At 41.7% G+C, this 19659-nt stretch overlaps 2 protein-coding genes across 6 annotated transcripts; one reads left to right on the forward strand and one right to left on the reverse strand.

Annotated features, from left to right (window-relative positions):
• Positions 1-1547: 1547 nt before the first annotated feature.
• On the forward strand, positions 1548-7592 carry adprh (ADP-ribosylarginine hydrolase). Its single transcript, XM_034559242.1, has 7 exons — positions 1548-1652; positions 1759-1867; positions 2234-2332; positions 2421-2526; positions 3879-4145; positions 4533-4747; positions 7021-7592. Exons 1-7 carry the CDS (start codon positions 1569-1571, stop codon positions 7167-7169), a joined length of 1029 nt encoding a protein of 342 aa, XP_034415133.1. The 5' UTR covers positions 1548-1568; the 3' UTR covers positions 7170-7592.
• Positions 7593-7663: 71 nt separating this feature from the next.
• Positions 7664-19640, reverse strand: LOC117749020 (ataxin-2-like protein). Of its 5 annotated transcripts, none has more exons than XM_034559211.1 (24): positions 19408-19640; positions 18900-19024; positions 18083-18122; positions 17761-17817; positions 17471-17542; positions 17206-17365; positions 16746-16867; positions 15487-15578; positions 14565-14813; positions 13900-14342; positions 13721-13807; positions 13520-13630; positions 13240-13314; positions 12989-13050; positions 12225-12568; positions 12068-12137; positions 11437-11571; positions 10096-10159; positions 9687-9868; positions 9389-9530; positions 9162-9271; positions 8737-8916; positions 8457-8628; positions 7664-8362 (listed from the first exon to the last, which is right to left on the reverse strand). In XM_034559211.1, the coding sequence occupies exons 2-24, from the start codon at positions 19022-19024 to the stop codon at positions 8313-8315; spliced, it is 3144 nt and encodes a 1047-aa protein (XP_034415102.1). In that variant the 5' UTR covers positions 19408-19640; the 3' UTR covers positions 7664-8312. The 5 variants fall into 5 exon arrangements, with proteins under 5 accessions (XP_034415102.1, XP_034415101.1, XP_034415100.1 ...); XM_034559209.1 differs by having other exon boundaries at positions 7679-8271; XM_034559208.1 differs by having other exon boundaries at positions 7679-8271; positions 18900-19046.
• Between the last annotated feature and the right edge of the window lie 19 nt (positions 19641-19659).

The raw sequence follows: 19659 nt of genomic DNA on the forward strand, positions 1-19659 counted from the left end.
TACACAGCTTACAGAAATAATGCATGCAATAGCACACCTCTCTCTCTCTCTCTCTCTCACTCACACACACACTAAATGAGCCCAGTTAAAACGATAGAAGTAATCATTTCCTAAATTCACTGCATGTTTTTTACGAACAAAATATTTGACTTCAATCCATATTTGTTGGCTTTTGCCTTTGAAAAACAACATTTTCAATGTGGCTGCTTGCCACACACACATCAAGGGAGGCTCACCTGAATTAACAGGTATTCAAAGCTTCATTTGAAAACCTCAATGGAGGCTTTGAATGTCAAAATAAAAAAGAAATTTGGTACACCCCGAGCTCAGTCTGATCCACTTTCTTTGCTCTTTACATAGGGTGTTTTTTTACAGACAGCTAGTAGAGCATGAAGAGAGGATCACTTTAGAATCGCAGACTCCACCTTTAAATAGCACTTGGGAAGATTATACATTACAATAAAAGGATGAAATAAGTAAGTAAAGCAAATGTGAGCTAACATGGGGAGCATGGTAGACATTATACCTGCTTGGCATTATATTGCTTTTGTCAATATGCCAACATTAAGAATTGGAAACAGGCATGACTCCATAGGTAACCCGTTTAAAGGAAAGTCAGTTCATTTAGGTTTTAATATTGCACGAATAGCAGAGATATTATTCCAAATTGAGATCATTGTGGTGCAGCTATCTCAACGTGAGGGCGTAGGAATGAGTCAATATGTCACAGAGGAGATTTGCCATTAGTTGTGGGACGTCTCCATCTTGCCAGCTGGAGAGCAGCCTTCCACAATCGCCTTGTAGCTGCGTCTTTTTTTAGCCTCCACGTTGTTTCCAGGGAGTCCAACTTGCCGTCTCGGGTTTGGAAAACCACTTTGGTGAATGAAGGCTGGTGTTTGCTGCAGGCCTCTCCGAGCTAACGGACAACACACCAGTAGAGAGTGAGAAGCCCTTCAGTTCGCAGCCCCGGTGTTAATTTATGTGCAAGGCCGCCGGGTGACGCTTGATTTCGGGGAAAGACGCGCTGCAATGGACCGGTGAGACTTCCACTCACCACAGCAAGAGAGTAACGTAATGTGTAAGACGACTCGGTGAATGCATGGTGACATATGACGGGTCAGAACAGGTTGTCTGTATGCATGTGACACATGTGCATTTATTTCTATTGTTATTCTCATTATTTTTTAAGCATTCCCTTTGCACAGCGTTTTTTTTAAATGTCATTATGATCAATAGAAAAGGTTAACTGGTAGTGTTTTTCTACAAACCAAATCAATTATAAACATTTAAATGTGCAAAACTGCTTAAGGTTAAATTACTCAGACAGAAGAAATTATCTTGTCACCTCTTCTGCCCAGTACTGTTTCCATTTTAAGGACAGTGAAAATAGGACTGTTAAAAAGAACATCGACATTGGCAATTTTCTGGTTTATAGTTTTCCTTGAGTAGCTTAGTTTTCTTATGGCTCACAGGGCATTTCAGAGTGGCATACGTACACTTGTTAACAGAGTGGTAATGGTCTCTTTTGTCCCATCAGATTTGCTACAGTGGAGCACTATAAAGCAGCCATGTTGCTGAGTGGTGTTGGTGATGCTCTGGGATACAGGAACCAGCTCTGGGAGTACAATGAGTCTGGACCAGCTATACATCAGGTCAGTGCAGGACTAATATGAAAGGAACAGGTTGCGATAATACCAACCGACTGCTGAAGATGCATTTACCCTAAAATGCCTGCCTTTGCCCTTTCTGTCCTTGCAGGAGCTGAACGAGCTCGGTGGTCTGACGAACATCAAGGCCGAGCTCCCTGACTGGCCGGTGAGCGACGACACAGTTCTGCATCTGGCAACGGCTGAAGGACTGGCCACTGGTGAGGTTGAAATTACATTAAAACCATTTGTTCTGTCCAGTGTATGTCCCTCCTTGGCTCATTCTGTTTGAAACAAGCAATTTATTGTATTGATCTGATAATCAGTGTTGTTGTGATGAGCCCTCACTAGGACACACGCACCACACCCTCCTCATAACTAAAGGTCAAATCTAATTTCCAGTCTTTCCTTGATTTTCTGCTCTATTACGGCTCTGCACAAGTGGAATAAAATGGTAGAAATTCAACATGACCTTTGCTGTGATAAGGCAAACAGCCCGCCTTGTTAACGAGCCCCTTGCTTTAACAAGTTAATAAGGACAACGTTTGCCGTTTGAACAAGTTGACTCTGCGTTGTCTCCCTCCCAGGCAAGCCGGGGGAGGAACTCATGCATGAGGTGGCTACTCGATATGTGGAGGGTATGAAAGACATGGATGGGAGGAAACCAGGGCCTTCAAGCATTTCTGGTGACACCAAGATCATTTTAAAATCACATCCCATTTATTTTGAGTTCTAGCAGAGATCTGACTTGCTCTCATTTGCCCTTTTTTAAAGGAGTCTCCCAGCTGAAGCCTGGAGAGGAAGGAGGCTACAGAGTGCCCTATAATCCAGAGGGGACGGGCTGTGGAGCGGCCATGAGGTCCATGTGCATTGGTCTCAGGTAAGATGCGTGTCCAGCTCAGCCAGCACTTAACTCTCTAGTACCCATTTGTAGATGTTCTTGTATAAGAAAAGCTTATTTTGAAAAATAATTGTGCCAACTTTCATTATTGTGGCCAAAGGAATTAACGATAAAATCTAATCATTTGTATTTAAAATTGTAATCACTGAAGTGTATTTTATTTTTTTGTTTTAATCAAGACTGGAGTTAACTCTTGAAAGCATTTTTAGGCTTTTTCCCTTGCATATTTATTTATCACTTATCGTGTTTTGTTAAAGTTCTTTTATTTTTGTTATATCAATCAATAAAAAATTACAAAGAATAAAAATAAAATAACAGTCTAATCCGTATGCATTCCAGTTTCAATGTTTCGTTGTTTTTTTGTCCAATTTGTAATTGTCATAATCATATTGTAGTATTGCCTTCTCGAGCAGGTAGAGGGCAACAAAGTTAAGGTCAGAGTCCAAAATAACTCCTCACTTACTGTCTCTGAAAAACAGTAAGTGTGAATACATTTCCTCACTGGTTTTGGGGATCTACAAAAGTATCTGAGTCTTATCTCAGGAAATAATAAGGGAGCTGATGATTATTTTTTCAATTAATAAAGTGGATGGAAAAATGTCCATCCCAGTTTCCCAGCAATCTAATCTTTAGTTTGGAGAATCTGAGTGTTTGACATTATTGCTCAAAATGTGATTCAATTCGAGTTAATCACTTAACAAAATAGTTGCGATTAATATAATGTAGATCAGCTAAGCGATGATTCCAGTCATCGTTTAAGCTCTGAACTCATCACATTTGGTTGTAGAGAGGAATTAATCCGTAATGCGATGGTTTTCATTAGCTTTTAAGTTGTTAAATTGAAATGGTAAAAAGAAATATTCAGGCAGACTCTGGAAAAGGTTAGGATGATGAGGCACACTTCAAATTAAATGCATTATTAAAAATGCAAAGTGCAACTTGGTTTGGTCACCCAAGGACACAAAGAAAACTTAACATTAAGTATTTCATATACACATTTACAGTTGAAACAGACAGCCGCTGCTCTTATTCAAAGTAATTTATAATAAATGCAACAGTGCACAGTCTTTGATCACGAAGCAGAAAATAACCAAAAAAGAGTTCCAGGGTGAAAACATTAGCCAGAACCAATAAAAAAACTGAAGTCATGCATGACAAAAAGTAATTAGTATAAACAGTTTGTATCCAAACAGAATACTAACACAGAAAACATATTTCTCTCCTGTAGGATGGACCTCATTAGGTTCATGTTGAAGCCTTCAGCTAAATATATCTTAGTAATAATAACATAATAAATGCTGATCAGGACCTAAATACTTTGTCCCCATCAGGTATCCAAAGCCTGACCAGCTGTTGTCATTGGTGGCGGTTGCCGTGGAGACAGGCAGGATGACCCATCCTCACCCTACTGGTTTCCTGGGAGCCGTAGCATCGGCCCTTTTTACGGCATACGCCGTCCAGCGCAGGCCAATCACGACTTGGGGTCTAGGCCTATTGAACGAGGCCTGTCCAATAGCAAAGAGCTTCGTTCAGGGCCGAGGCTTCGCTGTGGAGGAGACCGAGAGAGACTGGGACTACTTCTGTGACAAGTGGCAGTGGTATGAGCCGCTGAAATCAGGCTTTGTTACGTTGTCAGGCTGTATTCAGATTGCCTACATTAGCAAACTGTTACTAACCTTTTACAGTCTCAAGGTTAATAGAGAGCGACATGAGATTTGAACTAACACTGGTTTGGTTTTGTTCAAGTATGTGTGTGTGTATATATATATATATATATATATATATATATATATATATATATATATATATATATATATTGTGTGTGTAATGTGATCCTGCAAAAGTGAAAGTGAAGTAATAACTCATTCCAAGGTTCATAGACATCCTGTGTGTGTGTGTTTGTGTGTGTGTTCGTTCACACACATGCACAGTTATAATTGGAGGATATTGTTGATGTTAGTTAAATCTCTTAACTCTATCCACAGGTATCTGGATTTGAGGGGTATCTCTTGTGGAGTGGGGCCTGTGATCTGGCCCTCCTCCTATGGCCCGGCTGAGAGAGACGAAGCCTACAAGAGTTTCAGCCTGTCAGGCTGGGCGGGACGCAGCGGCCACGACGCTCCAATGATTGCGCTGGATGCTCTGCTGGGGGCGGGTTCAGACTGGCTGGAGCTGATGAGCAGAGCGGGCTTCCATGGAGGTCAGAGACTCAAACTGTCTTCTTTGGCAGTCTTCTGGTTTAGCTTGATAATCGCAGCATGGCTCCTCAGGAAGACATACTTTTGCATCCTTTTGAATTATGAAGACAGATGTTTTCATATGTACAGTTGGGGCACTTTTTCTCAGACGGGCCATATTCATTCAGCAGGTAGTGACCAAGCAGTCTTTACTGCAAAGTCTGATATAAACAAATCTGCTAATGAACAAGGTATTTGCAGGAATCCTGAAGTTACATTTAAATCCTTTTTTAAAGTACCCTTTTATGGTGCTTTCTGTACATTTTAAGACCTCATTATCACCTTAGGTTTCAAGGTGATAATTTATCAGCGATAAACTCTCACCAAGATTTACTCTGTATTGATTGTAAGATAGCCCAACTAAACAAAGTAGTTTAGTTTGTGATAACTCGTTGGACCACTGTATTGCAATATAATTCAGATAGTGGAAACAAAGCACGAGATGATGTGTGATGAGTGACCAATCCAATGCAATGTTTATTAAAATATGTAATGTGACATTAGAAACACAATATTCTTCCATATAACACACACTCACCATAACTCCTTATTAGGCTTCTATATATATATTGAATATTTATGTTTTTGTCTTTTTAGAATTTCACGACAGGCATAACCAGTATTTAACTTGATACAAGTTCATATAATGAAACTTTGGTGAGCTTCAGGGGGCTCGTGTAAGAGCTCCCTTTTAACAAATACCCATCATGACGTGCACATGAATGTAGACAAGGGGCCCGATGTTTAGACAAAAACATGCTTGTGCCCTTCACCCACACAAACTGGTATGATGAGAATCTGCATTCCTTACAGATCAGGTGTACACACAGCTGCGGGTGAAATAAGTTGGACATGAAACAAGAAGCGGGAGATGTAACCTTGTAGTAACACCTTGAAGTTGTTTGCCAATTTCAATAATCTGTTATTTTTGCAGTCAACAAAGCCTTCTATAAAATGTCAATCACAGGAACACATGTATTAGTTATTTGAGGCACGTTTTATCACTTTTTATAGAAGTTTGATTTTTTCAATTATCTTTTGATTGTATCCGAATTATGAAGCATTTTATAAAGTCTATAAATTAATCCTGAATAATGTTTGATGTTTAATGATCGCCGCGATGATAAAGCATTGAATTTTTTCTGACATTCCATACCTTTTATTTGACATACTTTAAGACCTTGTTTTTGTGACTAACTTCGACATGCTATATCAGAAGTGCTGTCTGTCCATTCGTGGTTGAAGCCTCTCGTCTCTCCGCCATATGAAATAACATCCGACTCACGTAATTCTCCCGACTCCTCGGTCTCCACCCCGCCCCCCGCGTGTGTAAATCTTACGAGTCAGGAAGTATTTGATTGGCCGAGTATTATCACATGACATGCATGTTATTGGCTGGTTTGTTTCCTGGACCGCTGGGACGAGTGCCGTAAAGGATAGAAAAGCTGCGCCGGTTAAAACAGTTAACAGTTAATCAACAATTATCTATCGGTGTTAGGTCCGGATCCGCCTGTTTGTGACCCCTGACTAGCACGCCTAAAAAAATAAATAATTAAAAGTACGAAAATGTCTCAGCTTACTTAAAAAGAAGAGCTGGAAAACATTACTGAGAAGGACTCCTGGAATGCCCTTCTGTCGAAAAGTCGTAGTATGGACTTGTATTGCACTTTTCTAGTCTACCGACCACTCAAAGTACACGTTTGTTAAATGCCATAGTACGTCTTTAAAAAAAAACGTGTAGTTTGCCACAAGTCATTGGGTAGTAGTCATAAAACATGTCATCTAATAGTCTGTCAAACGAGAATTACCACCTCACAGCTGTCGGCTTCCAACAACATATCTGCCCAAAATGTCATAATGTTCTATTAATAATACATTTGATTTCTAGAGCGCTTTTCATAACTCAGACACTTTACAAATGTTTAAAATCATAAGAGATATACAATAAAAACGGAGCATACAATCGCACATTAAAAGCAGTTCTAAAGAGCTGGGTTTTGATTTGAGATTTGAATAAAGAAAGATCCGTGTCATCTCAGATGAGTTCCAGTGGGAGAGGGCAGCTATGCAGGCTGTCACCACATGTCCGGTGCTTGGTCCTCAGTGGAATGGTTGGAAGCAGAGGACCTGATTTTAGAAATCAGTTCACATATACGTCATAGTATGTTTTAAACAGTGATATTGTAGCTAAACACTCAGTATGTGAAGTCCCATGTTTCCTTTTCTTCCTGCCTAGGAGACAGCGACAGCACAGCAGTGATTGCTTGCTGTTGCTGGGGTCTCCTCTATGGCACCCGAGGGGTTCCTGAAGGCAACTATTCCAACCTTGAGTACCGGGAACGACTGGAGCGCAGCGCTGAGCAACTCTACGCCCTGTCGCACTGAGAAGACCGCCACGGCCTGCTGCAGTGTGTCCCAGCATCTTACACTGAGGGGAAACTAGGCCACACACTGACACATTGGCATGGTCTCTAGTACATCGATCGAGAGGGCTGTCACTGAGCCATAGTGTGGCGTCATACTTCCCTGAAGGGGAAGCAGAGTGCCCCACTAACCCAAAGAAGAGTAAGGACTGTGCCTCACAAGGCTGGTGTATAAAGTGGGTTTCCCCCTAGTGACCATTTTAAATTAACATGCAGAATTTAACCACTGAGTGGAACACATTCAAGCTAATGAGAATGTGAAGAGAATCCATAAAGCCTCTGAGGAGGTAATGACTTAATTTTGTCAGCCTGACATAATCGCAAATGTTTTAACAAGCTTCAAATTGTCTAATAAAAAATAAATGCCGGTGTCTCATAGTGGCTGTCTAGTGCATCATGCAAAGTTCTAACTGCAATATTCCAAAACAAACAATTAATGATACAAAGCTTTGAAGTCGAGTTGAAAACTTTATTTTTTTGGCCATTGTTGTTTTAATATTTTTTTTTGTCTTGTCCATTTTTTTTATTAATTATATTTTCCTAGAGGAGAGAAGAAGCAAAAGGGTGGTTTTAACTACTGGATCGAGTTTTTAAAAAAAAGAAAGGAAAAATGATTTGTTAAAAATCCCTTCTCTTCAAATCTGTCCTTTCATGCTGTATTCGTGAGAATCCCACAGCAGTCTGTGTTTCCCATTTGTGTCATGGTACTTACAAAACCCCAAAAGGCTAAAAACACTGCTGGAAGATGGTGTCTGCTGCTGTTTTTTTACCCGCATGTTTTTCTCTCCAACTAGTCTGCCCAGCAAGGTGCCTCATGTCTCTGAAATGGGAAGAAGTTGGAGAGAAGAACTGGATGGCAGCAGGGGTCGGACATGCCATCGTCATTAAAAAGGTCCTCCTCAGCGACAGACGTTTTTTTACTGATGAATGTTGCAGCAGAAGAATAAGGTGCTGTGAGACTTTGTCCTCTTTCTCCTCCGTGCGATCCTTTCAGTTTGTTTTTCACGAGTCGCGTTCAGTCTGGGCCAACATCCAGCAGGCAGTGGGGATGTTGGGGCTCATTCCTAAGAACAGTTTGGGAGGTGGGGAGGAGGGTAGATGGGGTTTAGTTTCCAGGCTGATGGAAGGGAGCAGGGTGCGTTTGTACCTGCATTGCTGTGAGGGAAACAGAAAACGGCAAACACTATGAATGCTACACTTCAAGCCACAAAGAGGGTCATGGGATGGCTTTTGCTTTTACGTCTCCTACCTTGTGGATGTCCTATGTAAAAGTGTTGGTGTGCTCCTTGCTGTGGTCCATGCTGGGGATGCTGGGGCACTGAGCCAGGGCCCTGCTGAGGTGGTGGCTGCAACATCACTAACTGGGGCTGACCGTGGCTCCCAGAGTGGTGGGGACCAGACATGGCTCCCTGTACATGGGCCTGGGAGTGTAGATAAAGATACAACTTTTTAAATGCAAAAGCTGTGTCATTTGCAGTGATGCATGAGCAGGAACAGTTACCATACAGCAGAAAATGGCAACACCATACCTGTGTTATCTGTCCAAGGGGATATGTTTGTTGGATACCCTGGTGGCTGTGGATGCTGTAGCCCTGAATGGGGTAAGAGCCTTGTGGAGAGGTGTGGCCCGGCGGCATGTTGGGTGGGGTGGGTGCTGACAGGGGACCTGAGTGGTACAAGGACTGGGGCTGTGGGCCTGACTGGGCATTCTGAAAGGAAAGATCAAAGTCAAAAGAGATAAATAATCCCAATAACCGTGTCCCAGAGAAAGTAGGGGAGAGCTTTTGCACTCCTCTTGACCTAGAGAAGTCTACAATTCAACACATTTCCTATGTCTAGTATCATAATGGCCCAGGCTTGTATAATGCAATTCATCTAGAAATCCAGACTTTGAAAGACACAGCAAAAGTGTTTCGGTATAATTGGCAGAATTCCAAGCAGTCCTGTATGTCACCTGTCCAGGGCTAGGTGCAGCATGCTGGGGAGGGGGCTGGTTGCCTGTTGGGGTACTGGAGGGCTGGGGATGATGAACTGCACCCGAGTGGTGGGAGAAGGACTGTTGAGCTACACAAAAAAGAAAGAGATGATTAGTATCAAAATGATGCTTTATACTGTTTTACTATCAATACAATTAATGACTCTTTATGGAAGTATGAAAAACCTCCCATAAACTCTACTCACCGTAGATGCCCTGCTGTGGTCCCTGAGATCCGTCTCCCTGTGCAGAGAACTGGGGGCCTCCTGGGGGTCCCAAGGCCTGTGGGTGGGGACCCCCACCTTGACCTATCATCCTAGCTCCACCTTGCAGCATGGAGTACATCGGCTGAAGAGGGGGAGAAAGGACCTTGAAGTGAATGTTTTTTACAGCTGAATAACAAGCTCCCAGAACCACTTGTGTTTATTTTGATGCTACTGAAAACACTCTGCTGACCATTTAAACCCTGAATTAAAAAAAGGGGTTTGAGGACAGACTTCCTACCTGTCCAGGGTAGGGTGTCATGGCCTGGATAACCTGCTGCTGGCTGTACTGCTGTGGGTTGTACTGAAGGTAGGACTGAGGGTAGGGTGACGCTACCAGCGGGGCCCCAGCTGCTGATGCTGCAGCTTGCAGCATCGGCGGTGCTGAAGAACCATGGTCAGAACGCTGTGCCACTACTGAGCCTGGAGGATGGAAAAACAAGACGGCTTTAACCCATTTACAGCAAGGGGCTGTTTTTAAACTGTTATTTTGTTTAGCAAATGTCACTGGACTATTGTATCAAAGGTTATAGCCATCTGGCTTTGACAAGCGCCTACAGGACATTAATCTTAGTTTACATTTTTACAAATTGATTCTAAGAATAAAAACCACAGACATGCATCATTGGAGAAAAAAACACTGCTTTTACCTTTGTTCCTGGGGTATTTTCCCTGGCTGACTGCAGACATGGTGTACTGGTACATTGGTGGGGGCTGAAAGACAGACATTACATTTTATTTGTATTGCCCAATATCACAAACACTCTCAGATCTTGCATCGGATAAGAAAGAAACTGCCCCCAAAAAGCCATTTGACTAGTAAAAAGAGAAGGAAGAGACCTAAAGCCTCGTTTGTATGGGAAGGAAAGGTGCAAAAATAGGAAAGTGCTGAGCAAGCAGCAAGACTGGAGGGGGGGGGGACTTAGCATGCCTAATTTAATATTTTACAACTGGGCATCAAATACACAAAAAATACTAACGTGGCAATATGAGAATGAGTTGGACTGGTGTAAAATGGAAAGCCTCTACCGTCACATGTCCTCACTTACAGCTTTGACATACTCACTTAAATTATTTTCCAAGCACAGGTGTTTTGTCAATTCTGAAGACACGGACTGCCACAAATACTTCGAGCTGTTTAACTTCAGTCTATTTGACTGGTTATGCAATAACCATCTATTTCTAACATCTAAACGTGACTGCCTACAGGCTTTGGGCTAACAAATGTATCATTCAAAGATCTGTTTTTGGATTGCAAGCCTTAAAAGTCTGATCAGCAAATATCAGCTGCCTCAAGGCAACTTCTTCTGCTATCTCCAGGTTTCACCGCACAACAATCCATCACTTGCCTACTGAGGACGTGTCACATATTTCAGAGCTAAACTATATAAATACATCCTTAGATTTTGAATCTTTAGATTTGTCTTAATTTGTTGATCTGCATTTGTTTAAAAAAACTAAAAAAACTGGACATGCTTGTACTTCAGATGCTGTGCAAGTATGATATGATGTCCCAATAAAAGCATTGGTAAAAAAGAAAGTTAACCAATCAGAAGATTAAAAATATGTAATTCTATTATTTTAAGTCTATTTATTAACCAACACCCACGATTCAACCTGCAAGTTCTTTGTTTTAACTAGAAATAAAATTAAGACTAAATACTATCATCTACAAATCACCTTTTTTTAACCCAAGTACCGGGCACATAAACCAATTCAGGACTCTGCTATTGGTCTGGTAAGCCATGATGGGCATGTTATACTATACTTTGTATAGACTTGATTATTAATAAAGTAATCAGCATAATCAAATAAATTGATGATGGAAATAAAAAAATGTTGTAGCCTTTAAAAGACTGAATGCTTCCTCATCAGGAATTGCAATTACACCGTTGATGGCCAAACCAGCTGTTGTGCTTCACATGTGTTGTGTTTCCATGTCTTAAAACAACATAAGTATTAACAATGTAAAAGTTGATTTGCTCACGTACCTGCACAGAGTGGATCTGTGATACATAGGAGAGGTAGGGGGCATTGTACAGCGGTCCCTGTCCGCCAGGGTGTTGAAGCACCACTGGGCTTGGAGGCGTTGGCCGAGGAGGGGTGGGCGCAGTGTTGGGCTTTGACTGTACGACAACAGAACCAGAGGTAAATAAAAACTGCACGTCACTTTGCTCATCACAACACATTTTATTAGATTTGCAATTTTCCAGGCTAATTTTGATTATTTAAAAGTCTGACCCGATGATTCCTTTATACTATAATTGACAGTAAGGTTCTAGACCAACTTCTTTTTAAAGTTGGTCTGTAAACTGTCAAATATTCGATGTTATCCTTTTGCTTTGTTATCGTCAAATGATTAGGAAATAATGATATATATATATATATATATATATATATATATATATATATATAATAATATAATTATATTATTACAGCAAAGTGTCAAAAAGTGTTTGAGTCTAACAAAATAGATGCAGTAAGTATTCATACTAAATAATATTTATAATAATTTGTATACTTTTAATACCACTTTAACAAATTCTCTGATTATTAAAGTGCTCTTAATATATTACTCTAGCTTGTACTTTTCAAGGGTTAAGCAGGAATAAATTAGCTTACCATAGTCATGGGAGGTTTATTAGGGTTGAACTCTTTAGCGTTGGGGTTTAAGGTTGATTTCTTTACTTGCCTGAAAGATGTGTGAAAAAAGTGTTTACAAATGACATTAGTAAGCAAAATCAAATCATTTACAATGAGAAATCTGTTTGAAACTCACTCTGGCACAGCCTCTGTCTGCTCGGTTGCCTCCTCGCTTCCTGGGGTCCTGGCTGGCTGCGGGGTGGCTGGTGAATGCCTGTCTGAAATGGGTGCTGTGCTGGAGCTTGTAGCACCAAGTGTAGTTGTGGTGTCTTTGGTGGCGTCCTCAGCAGGGGCTGGTGAAGGCTGAGGCTGGTGCTGGAAAGTACCGGGAGCTGAAGCCTGAGCTTTGGGCTCTGAAGCAGGGTGAGTGTCTGATGGCGAGGGTTGGGCTGCACTGGATTGGGCAACGTCCCCGACGGTAGGTGGAGTTGCTGTTGCTGGGGAGCTGGGCGAGCTAGAGCTGCCTCCACTCGGCTGGAGCTGAAAAAAAATAGACAATTTCTAGCTTTTTGTCTGAAGAATTAAATAATTTTAATACAACTTTTAGCTACCAAATCGAGTGAGCGGCCAATAGCCACAAAGCAAATGTCTTTGAGAAGCTGAGGTTGTGTCCAATGAAAACTAAATGTCACGACATGGAGAAACCAGTATGAACTTCAACTCCTCTCCGAGGGTGAAAAAAATGGTAGCACAACAGTCAATAAGTCACATTACTTCAAATAACTTCATTATAAACAACTTTTTAGACTAAAAGTTAAAATACTTTCAATGTTATGTGAAACAAGTGAATAAAACATGTTTTAAAAAAATCGTCTAACATCAGCGATGTCTCAGCCTCTCGATTCATCACAGATTGAATTTCAAATTTCACGCTTCATGGAAAGGCAACTGAACTCTTACCCTGAATTCCTTGCCAAATTTACGCAGCTCCTCAATCTGCGACCTTTGCTGAACAGAAGGCGCTGGTGGAGGAGAGGAAACAAACGTGAATCAAAATGTCAACATTTTGGAACAGCAAACTCAAGACATGTTTCCAAAAACATACAAGGAATGCAACAATGCACAAGTGGATTGTATATCTTCGGATGCATGCGTCAAGTTAAATTAAAAGCCTAATTTATCAAGACTAATCATTAGTCTTACAAACACACCTTTACTATTCTTGCCGTCCTCTGTGCTGCTGAGGTTCTCAGCTGCGCGCTCCTTTGCGCCAAGGATCTCATTCACTGTAAAGACGAGACAATTTGTAAACTAATTAGTTGCAGCAAAATTGCATCAGTAGATTCAACCTTTAATACCTGTGGCCTACTGCAACGAGTCTACGGTCTCATTAAGGCAGATGAAGATCACATCATCATAGAAAAATGGTATTGACTTTGATTTCAAACTCTTGCTGAGCTATAAAACAGGAGGCGAGAAGTCAGACCGTACCGTCGACAGGGAAAAGAGGGGCGGGACCAGACGTCTTATGGGGAGGCATAGAGACAGACGATGTGTCTAAATAAGGCGTGTCCTGGGAAGAACCTGATTTAGGAGAACGAGCTGCAAGGACAAGACGGTGAAGAATAAAGGTCAAGTTTTATGCAAAATCAATCAACAACATAGAAGAGGACAGCAGTTGAATAAATGTACCTGTAGACTGAGCATGTGAGTTTGAAGTACGGACTGTTCTGCTCGACTGTGGAGGTCTTTGAGCTTTGGGAGATGTTCTGGAAGAGACTGAAAGGCAGAGAAGTTTTTTGCAATTCATACTGCCTCAGAAACATGCAAAAATTATGTTAAAACACTTTCCATCAAGTCTTAACACTTACCTCCATTAACAGGCCTGCCAGCGTCAGCCAGCGTGTGTGGGAGTGAGTGGGAATGAGGGACTGCATGTCCGTGTGGGGCAGGGGGGCTGGCTGGAGATGAAGCAGCAGAGACTGGCGTGGGTGCTGGTCCTCCTTGAGAGGCAGGTGTGTACGAGCTCGCAGGGCCAGGGTTCGGGCCTGGGCTTGGGCTTCCCTGGGGGTGGTGGGGAGCGTAGGCTCCACCTCGGCCTGAAAGAGGGCTGTTTCTCTCTGAGGGGGAGATGCCAGACTGAGGACCGGCAGCAGAGGCCAGTGGGGGTCTGGGGGAGGAGGATGGAGGGTTGGACCGATAACTTCCGCTCAGACGGTTGTGGGGTGGAGGTCCACCAGGTCCTCTCTCAACTCGTTCCCGATCCCGGTTCATCTCTCTCTGTCGTTGAGGTAGTGGAATGTACTTGCCCTCCCTGTAAGGGAAGGATAATACGTCACACACAGTGGCAACGCCGGGAATACCAGAAATACTACACATTTAGACCCGACTGGTGCATTGAAACATGATGAAAAACATGAAAACTAGTTTTGAGTTCATTAAACATTTTAAAATCAGGCGGATTGTAGTCTACAAACTAAAGTGTGACAGTAGCACTACTTCTCTACATGCCCAACAAACAATCGGCCCCTCTCACCTGGTGCTGGCTCCAGGGCTATCTCTGCCCCTTTCGCGCTCTCTCTCACGAGGGCTTTCACGGCCCCTCTCACGATCGTTGCCATCCCGCACCACAGCACTGTATTTGTCCTCCTCACTTTTGCCCTCATCATTTTCCAGGCCGACACGATGGCGATACTGGGGGCTGGACTCAATCTCACTGGCCAGGCGAGCGGCACGTGCCTCCCTCTGACGAAACGTGTCAGAGGTGCCCTTCTCCAGTGGCACACTGGACAGGAGGAGAAAGTGGGACAAGAAAAACCTTGACGATCATAGTCATATTTATTTTCAATTATTTTCTATTTCGTGAGCTGGTAAAGATTTAGGGTGCTGTTGTCCGACCCCCTAAAAAGGCGCCCAGCTGCAATGGTAACCATGATGCGTAGAACAGGCAATATTTCACCATTACGAGAGAGTTAGCATCTATGATATTGCTTGCATTGTCATGGAAACATGCAGCCACTTTCCTAGTGGGTCTCTACCTCATCAAGTCAACAATGACATAAGTGGAGAATATGGTCATTTTAAGTACCAAATTACAGTCGACAGAATCTCTCTTTTTTGTAATTATATGAGGAAGAGGAATTGAACAAAAAAAAAATAAACATTGATGAATATGTGTGATATGAAAGATACACAGCTAACATTACACTCTGACACCGTATGATTGCCTGTTTAATAAACTTAATTACCACAAAATAAAAACATACCATCTTCGTATTTTCTCATTGCCAAAAAGAATTTTCTTTGTTTGGAAGTAAGCAAAACAATAAAAATAAGAGTGTAAATTATTTTACAAAGAATTTTAGGATATTTGTTTTCCTGCCGTTTTTGGCTCATCTTAGAAAGAATTATAATACATAAAGTATTCCCGAAGGCAATGAATCTTTATGGAAACTTACGTATACATAGAAAGGCTGGAATCATATGTTGACGTGACTCCATATTTCACTTCATTGAAACGGAACATCTCATTGGCATCCCAGCCATTGGCCTGAAAAAACAAATATAAAAACAAAATAAGAGATTAATGGGGTAGTAAAAATAGTCAGTACTTTCAAATAATGCTAAATTTGTACAGCATTGAAGAAAAAGTCAAGATAAACAGTCAACTTGTTTCTTTGATTGAAGCATTAATAATCAACTAAATAAGAGCCTGTTTACATAAATGTATGTATAGTGTGCATAGCATTATACCATTTCTGGGTCCGACAAGAATTTATATCATGAGATGATCAGTTGGTAGGAATGTCCTGATCCAATCCCCAAAATTGTTAATAGTTTTGATCAAGGCATTTAACAGATTGTTATCTGCTATATTGAGCTATCGAGCACAAAACAAACCTTCATTTTAAATCAACTGTCAGGCAAGTGTTTTCACTCACAATGCTTTCATGCACACAACAGCCATCAATTCTACAACTACCTGCCGAGTGTGTCAGAGCAAGGGCTTGGTCCAGCATGCGGTTAAACCACACACACACACACACACACACACACACACACACACACACACACACACACACACACACACACACACACACACACACACACACACACGACAGCAAAACGCAGTATAAGACTGTTTAATTCATGTTATTTACCCAATTTATGTGCACTTTTTCCATTTCAGCTCAGGAGTCTCTTGAATTTTGCTGTCATGTATGAGCCCCGGAGCAAAAAGCCAATAATGGTGATTTATTAATGCAATCCGTGCAAAGAAATGTACAGCCATTAAAAAGACACGCAATACAGTTCATTCAGGTAACTCAGGCAAAGGTTACGCCAAAGCGACAAACACTGGAGGACACTTTTAAAAGAAGAGAAATATTTACTTGCGACAGCGACAAGGCCATAAAGACTAGAGAGAGAATTTGTGATTTTGTAAAAAGAAATGAATAAAAATAAACCCATTGAGGAACAGCTTGGATGCAGGTATGTTTTTATGCAACGGGAGCTATTCAATGTCATGAATATACATCGGATTGATTTTAATGACTTGAATGTACTTCAAGTGTGCACTGTGCAGCTGTATTGTCACGGAAATAGAAGTATTGGATTGGAACCCTGAATTGGCAGATTCTCAATATCAAATGGCTTGGATTGGGACATGTCTATTAGTTGGTGGTTATGTGTGCGTTAAAGAGACAGAGGGACTCACTGCATCATTTTCCAGATCGTAACTCTCTCCATTGCTGTCTCCTCCCTCCCATCTCTGCAAAACCTTCTCCTTGTGTTCTCCATTGACGCGAGTGGAGCTAATGGCTGTATCTGTGAAGGTGTCTAAAATCCAAGACAAAGAAACAGATGAAACATTCTCCAAGTGTTACATTTGGCCAGATTTGTTTACAGCCAGCATCATTCAAAATATTAAATTACGTACCATTGTTATCATTGTTTACTTAAAACCAAATGTCAGAATATCAATTATTTTTCAAGAGGAAATTCAAAATACTCTTGTCTAACACCATTTACTTTAAAATCAAGGACACTCTAAAAACTTTTTCTCTTTTTCAGAAGGAACTATAAGTCAACGCTTTAAATGCATCGCAAGTCTGTGAAAATCTAGTATTTGATACTTTCCTCCAGTACCCTGGCCACCTGCATGCGTGTGTTTGTACCTCTGGTAGCATAGTTGAGGTCAACGTCTTTGCAGATCATAGTCACAAGGTCTGAGGGGCTGAAGATCATTGTGTCAGTGATGTCCTCCCTCCGTGGCAGAAGTGATGTTGAGCACTCCTCCTCACTGCGTTTGTGTACTGCGTCCACCGCCAACTCACACTATGGACCAAACATCAAGATGAGGATTATGTGAGCTTGCACAGGATGACTTACAACAACCTCAGGAAATAACTTATTAATAAGTACATGGCGTTAGCTTCTTACCCGAGAACTGAGAGTCTTGAATACGCCTTCGAATACGCTGCCATTCTTCACTCTTATGTCACAGGTGGAACCCTGAGAAGTTCAGAAACACATTTTTATTTAGATAAATACTTCCAAAACTGAACAGTGTTTGTGCATTCATTTTACATATTTTGTAACCTGCATATTTTAAGGAGCAGCTGTCACACAGGATGCAAACCTTGCCTCTCACAAACAAAAGTAATAAATGCAAGGCGTGTCATTTCTCGAAAATCCTCTCAACAACATTGATAACAAGCTAAATGACTTACGACAACAGCTGTGAGGAAGTGAAGCATTCTGGCATTGTTGTACACACCCTCGAACACCTGCGAATGGGAAAGGGTAATAAATATCTACCAAGCAAAGTTTCACAAAGAACGTTTGTAAACACAGGAGAAAAAAACATCCATATATTTCAACCCAACGGTGCTGATGTCCCAACTAAAAATTCAGATGTTGACATGTTTATGCGAATACGTCCCAAATATATCAAGATGGTGATGAATGAGACTTAAAAAATAAGAAATTTCTTCCCTATTGTACAATATGTAGTGTTTTTGTTTGCTGCACAACTTTACTCAGGATACTCACAGGAGATGACTGGAATGACGGCTTTGCAGATGTTCGATTCCTGTGGAAAACAGTACAGTTAAAATATGTGTGTCTGCTTAGAAATGAGTATAGCTACTTTCCAACTGTATTGCATTATTGCCAGACTTCCACATGCACCTTCCATCTTTGTGGTTTAGAGGAAAAATGCTTTCAGCAGAACAGAGGTATTTCTTCAAAGAAAATGTTTAGTATTAATTTAGATATTCTATATTGGTAAACATATCAAGAAAATAGCAATATTACACTGCAGTCAACAATGGGATAAGATCAATATTGAAGTGTCCACCCCAATAAGAATACGCAAATGGGAAGGTATCAGTGCTAGTCACAGACGGTTACAAAACAAAGACTAAGACGAAGCAAGAGTTCAGTAAACACACATCTCTGTGACTTAAACCATGTTTGACCTGGTGCTAAACATAAAATAAAATCGATGTTAATTATTTTGTTTGTCCAACAAGCTTTCTTAGCTACAAAGTAACATTTTTATTATTATTTTGGTTCAATCATCAACGTTTCTTCTCTGAGAGTTCAGATACACTTTGAATAGCATGTATGCTGATTTGCTGCTTTCATCAAACTGGACCAATCTCTCTTTTTTAATCTTCGATTCAATGTGGGCATTCTCATTGGTCCACAGACCCTTTCACTCCAACAAGAATTAATCTCATTGGCTTGGAGAGAAGCTCCACATCCAAGACACGCCCACTGAGCACACAGAGCCTTAACCAGTAGGCCTCACAAGTACCAGGACAATCCTCGGACTGTCCTGACGGCAACCCCCCAGCCCGCTTACCTCCCGGCCGGTGTCCTGTTGCCACTGTTGATGCCGCTGACTGGAGGGGACATACTGGCGGGGCCCGAGGTTCCGTTGGACGCCTTTCTCCCCCCTGAGCCGGGTTGCTGCTGTTGTTTCAGCATCTCGAAGCAAAAGGCGTTGACACTACCAGTTGTAAGATTAAGCTAACTTCCAAACACGAATACCTCACGATGTGAAGTTGCTTTAAAAGCTAACTATCTTTAGAGATATCACCTGTCCCGAAGACCGGTGTAACCTCAACAAGACCGGCTGCTGAGCTAACGCTACTCTTGCTAAGTGACTCGCTCGTGGCCTAAAATGTAAAGGCAAAACACCTCCCTATTTAAATTAAATGTAACATATAACTTAACAATCTACCCCAACTACCTACTCTGTAACCACAGCGGTTATGTCAAAGCAAGCGACTCGTGAAATGACACGAGTTTCCGTGTATTTTTAAGCAATGGCCGGCTGACTTAGCATTAGCTGTGATCCTCAAACTCACTTCGGGCGCTTTCCCTCCGGGGTTTACTTTCTTCTCTCTGTCGCCTTGACTGCGGCACCGCTGACCCTTCCGTTAAAAAAAATGACGGTCTTGGCGTTACTGTCAGTTACCTAAAGAAGTTTGATTGTTCAGGTTTCTTACTGAAAACCTGCTGCGGTCGGTCAACACCACCTCTCGGTAGGTTCACTTGACTCAATCCGCGCGCGGCTGACTGGAAACCGGCTGGAAGGGGGAGGGGGCGTTGACGCGCGC

Source organism: Cyclopterus lumpus, chromosome 19, assembly GCF_009769545.1.
Source record: "Cyclopterus lumpus isolate fCycLum1 chromosome 19, fCycLum1.pri, whole genome shotgun sequence".
NCBI lineage: Eukaryota > Metazoa > Chordata > Actinopteri > Perciformes > Cyclopteridae > Cyclopterus > Cyclopterus lumpus.

Coding starts and splice junctions, on each gene's coding strand:
- adprh (XM_034559242.1), top strand. CDS start 1,569: ATGTTGCTGAGTGGTGTTGGTGATGCTCTGGGATACAGGAACCAGCTC. Junction 2,527..3,878: donor TCCATGTGCATTGGTCTCAG/GTAAGATGCGTG, acceptor TGTCCCCATCAG/GTATCCAAAGCCTGACCAGC. Junction 4,748..7,020: donor CAGAGCGGGCTTCCATGGAG/GTCAGAGACTCA, acceptor CTTCCTGCCTAG/GAGACAGCGACAGCACAGCA.
- LOC117749020 (XM_034559209.1), bottom strand. CDS start 19,024: ATGCTGAAACAACAGCAGCAACCCGGCTCAGGGGGGAGAAAGGCGTCC. Junction 12,569..12,988: donor AATTTGGCAAGGAATTCAGG/GTAAGAGTTCAG, acceptor ATTTTTTTTCAG/CTCCAGCCGAGTGGAGGCAG. Junction 12,138..12,224: donor CAGACAGAGGCTGTGCCAGA/GTGAGTTTCAAA, acceptor CACATCTTTCAG/GCAAGTAAAGAAATCAACCT.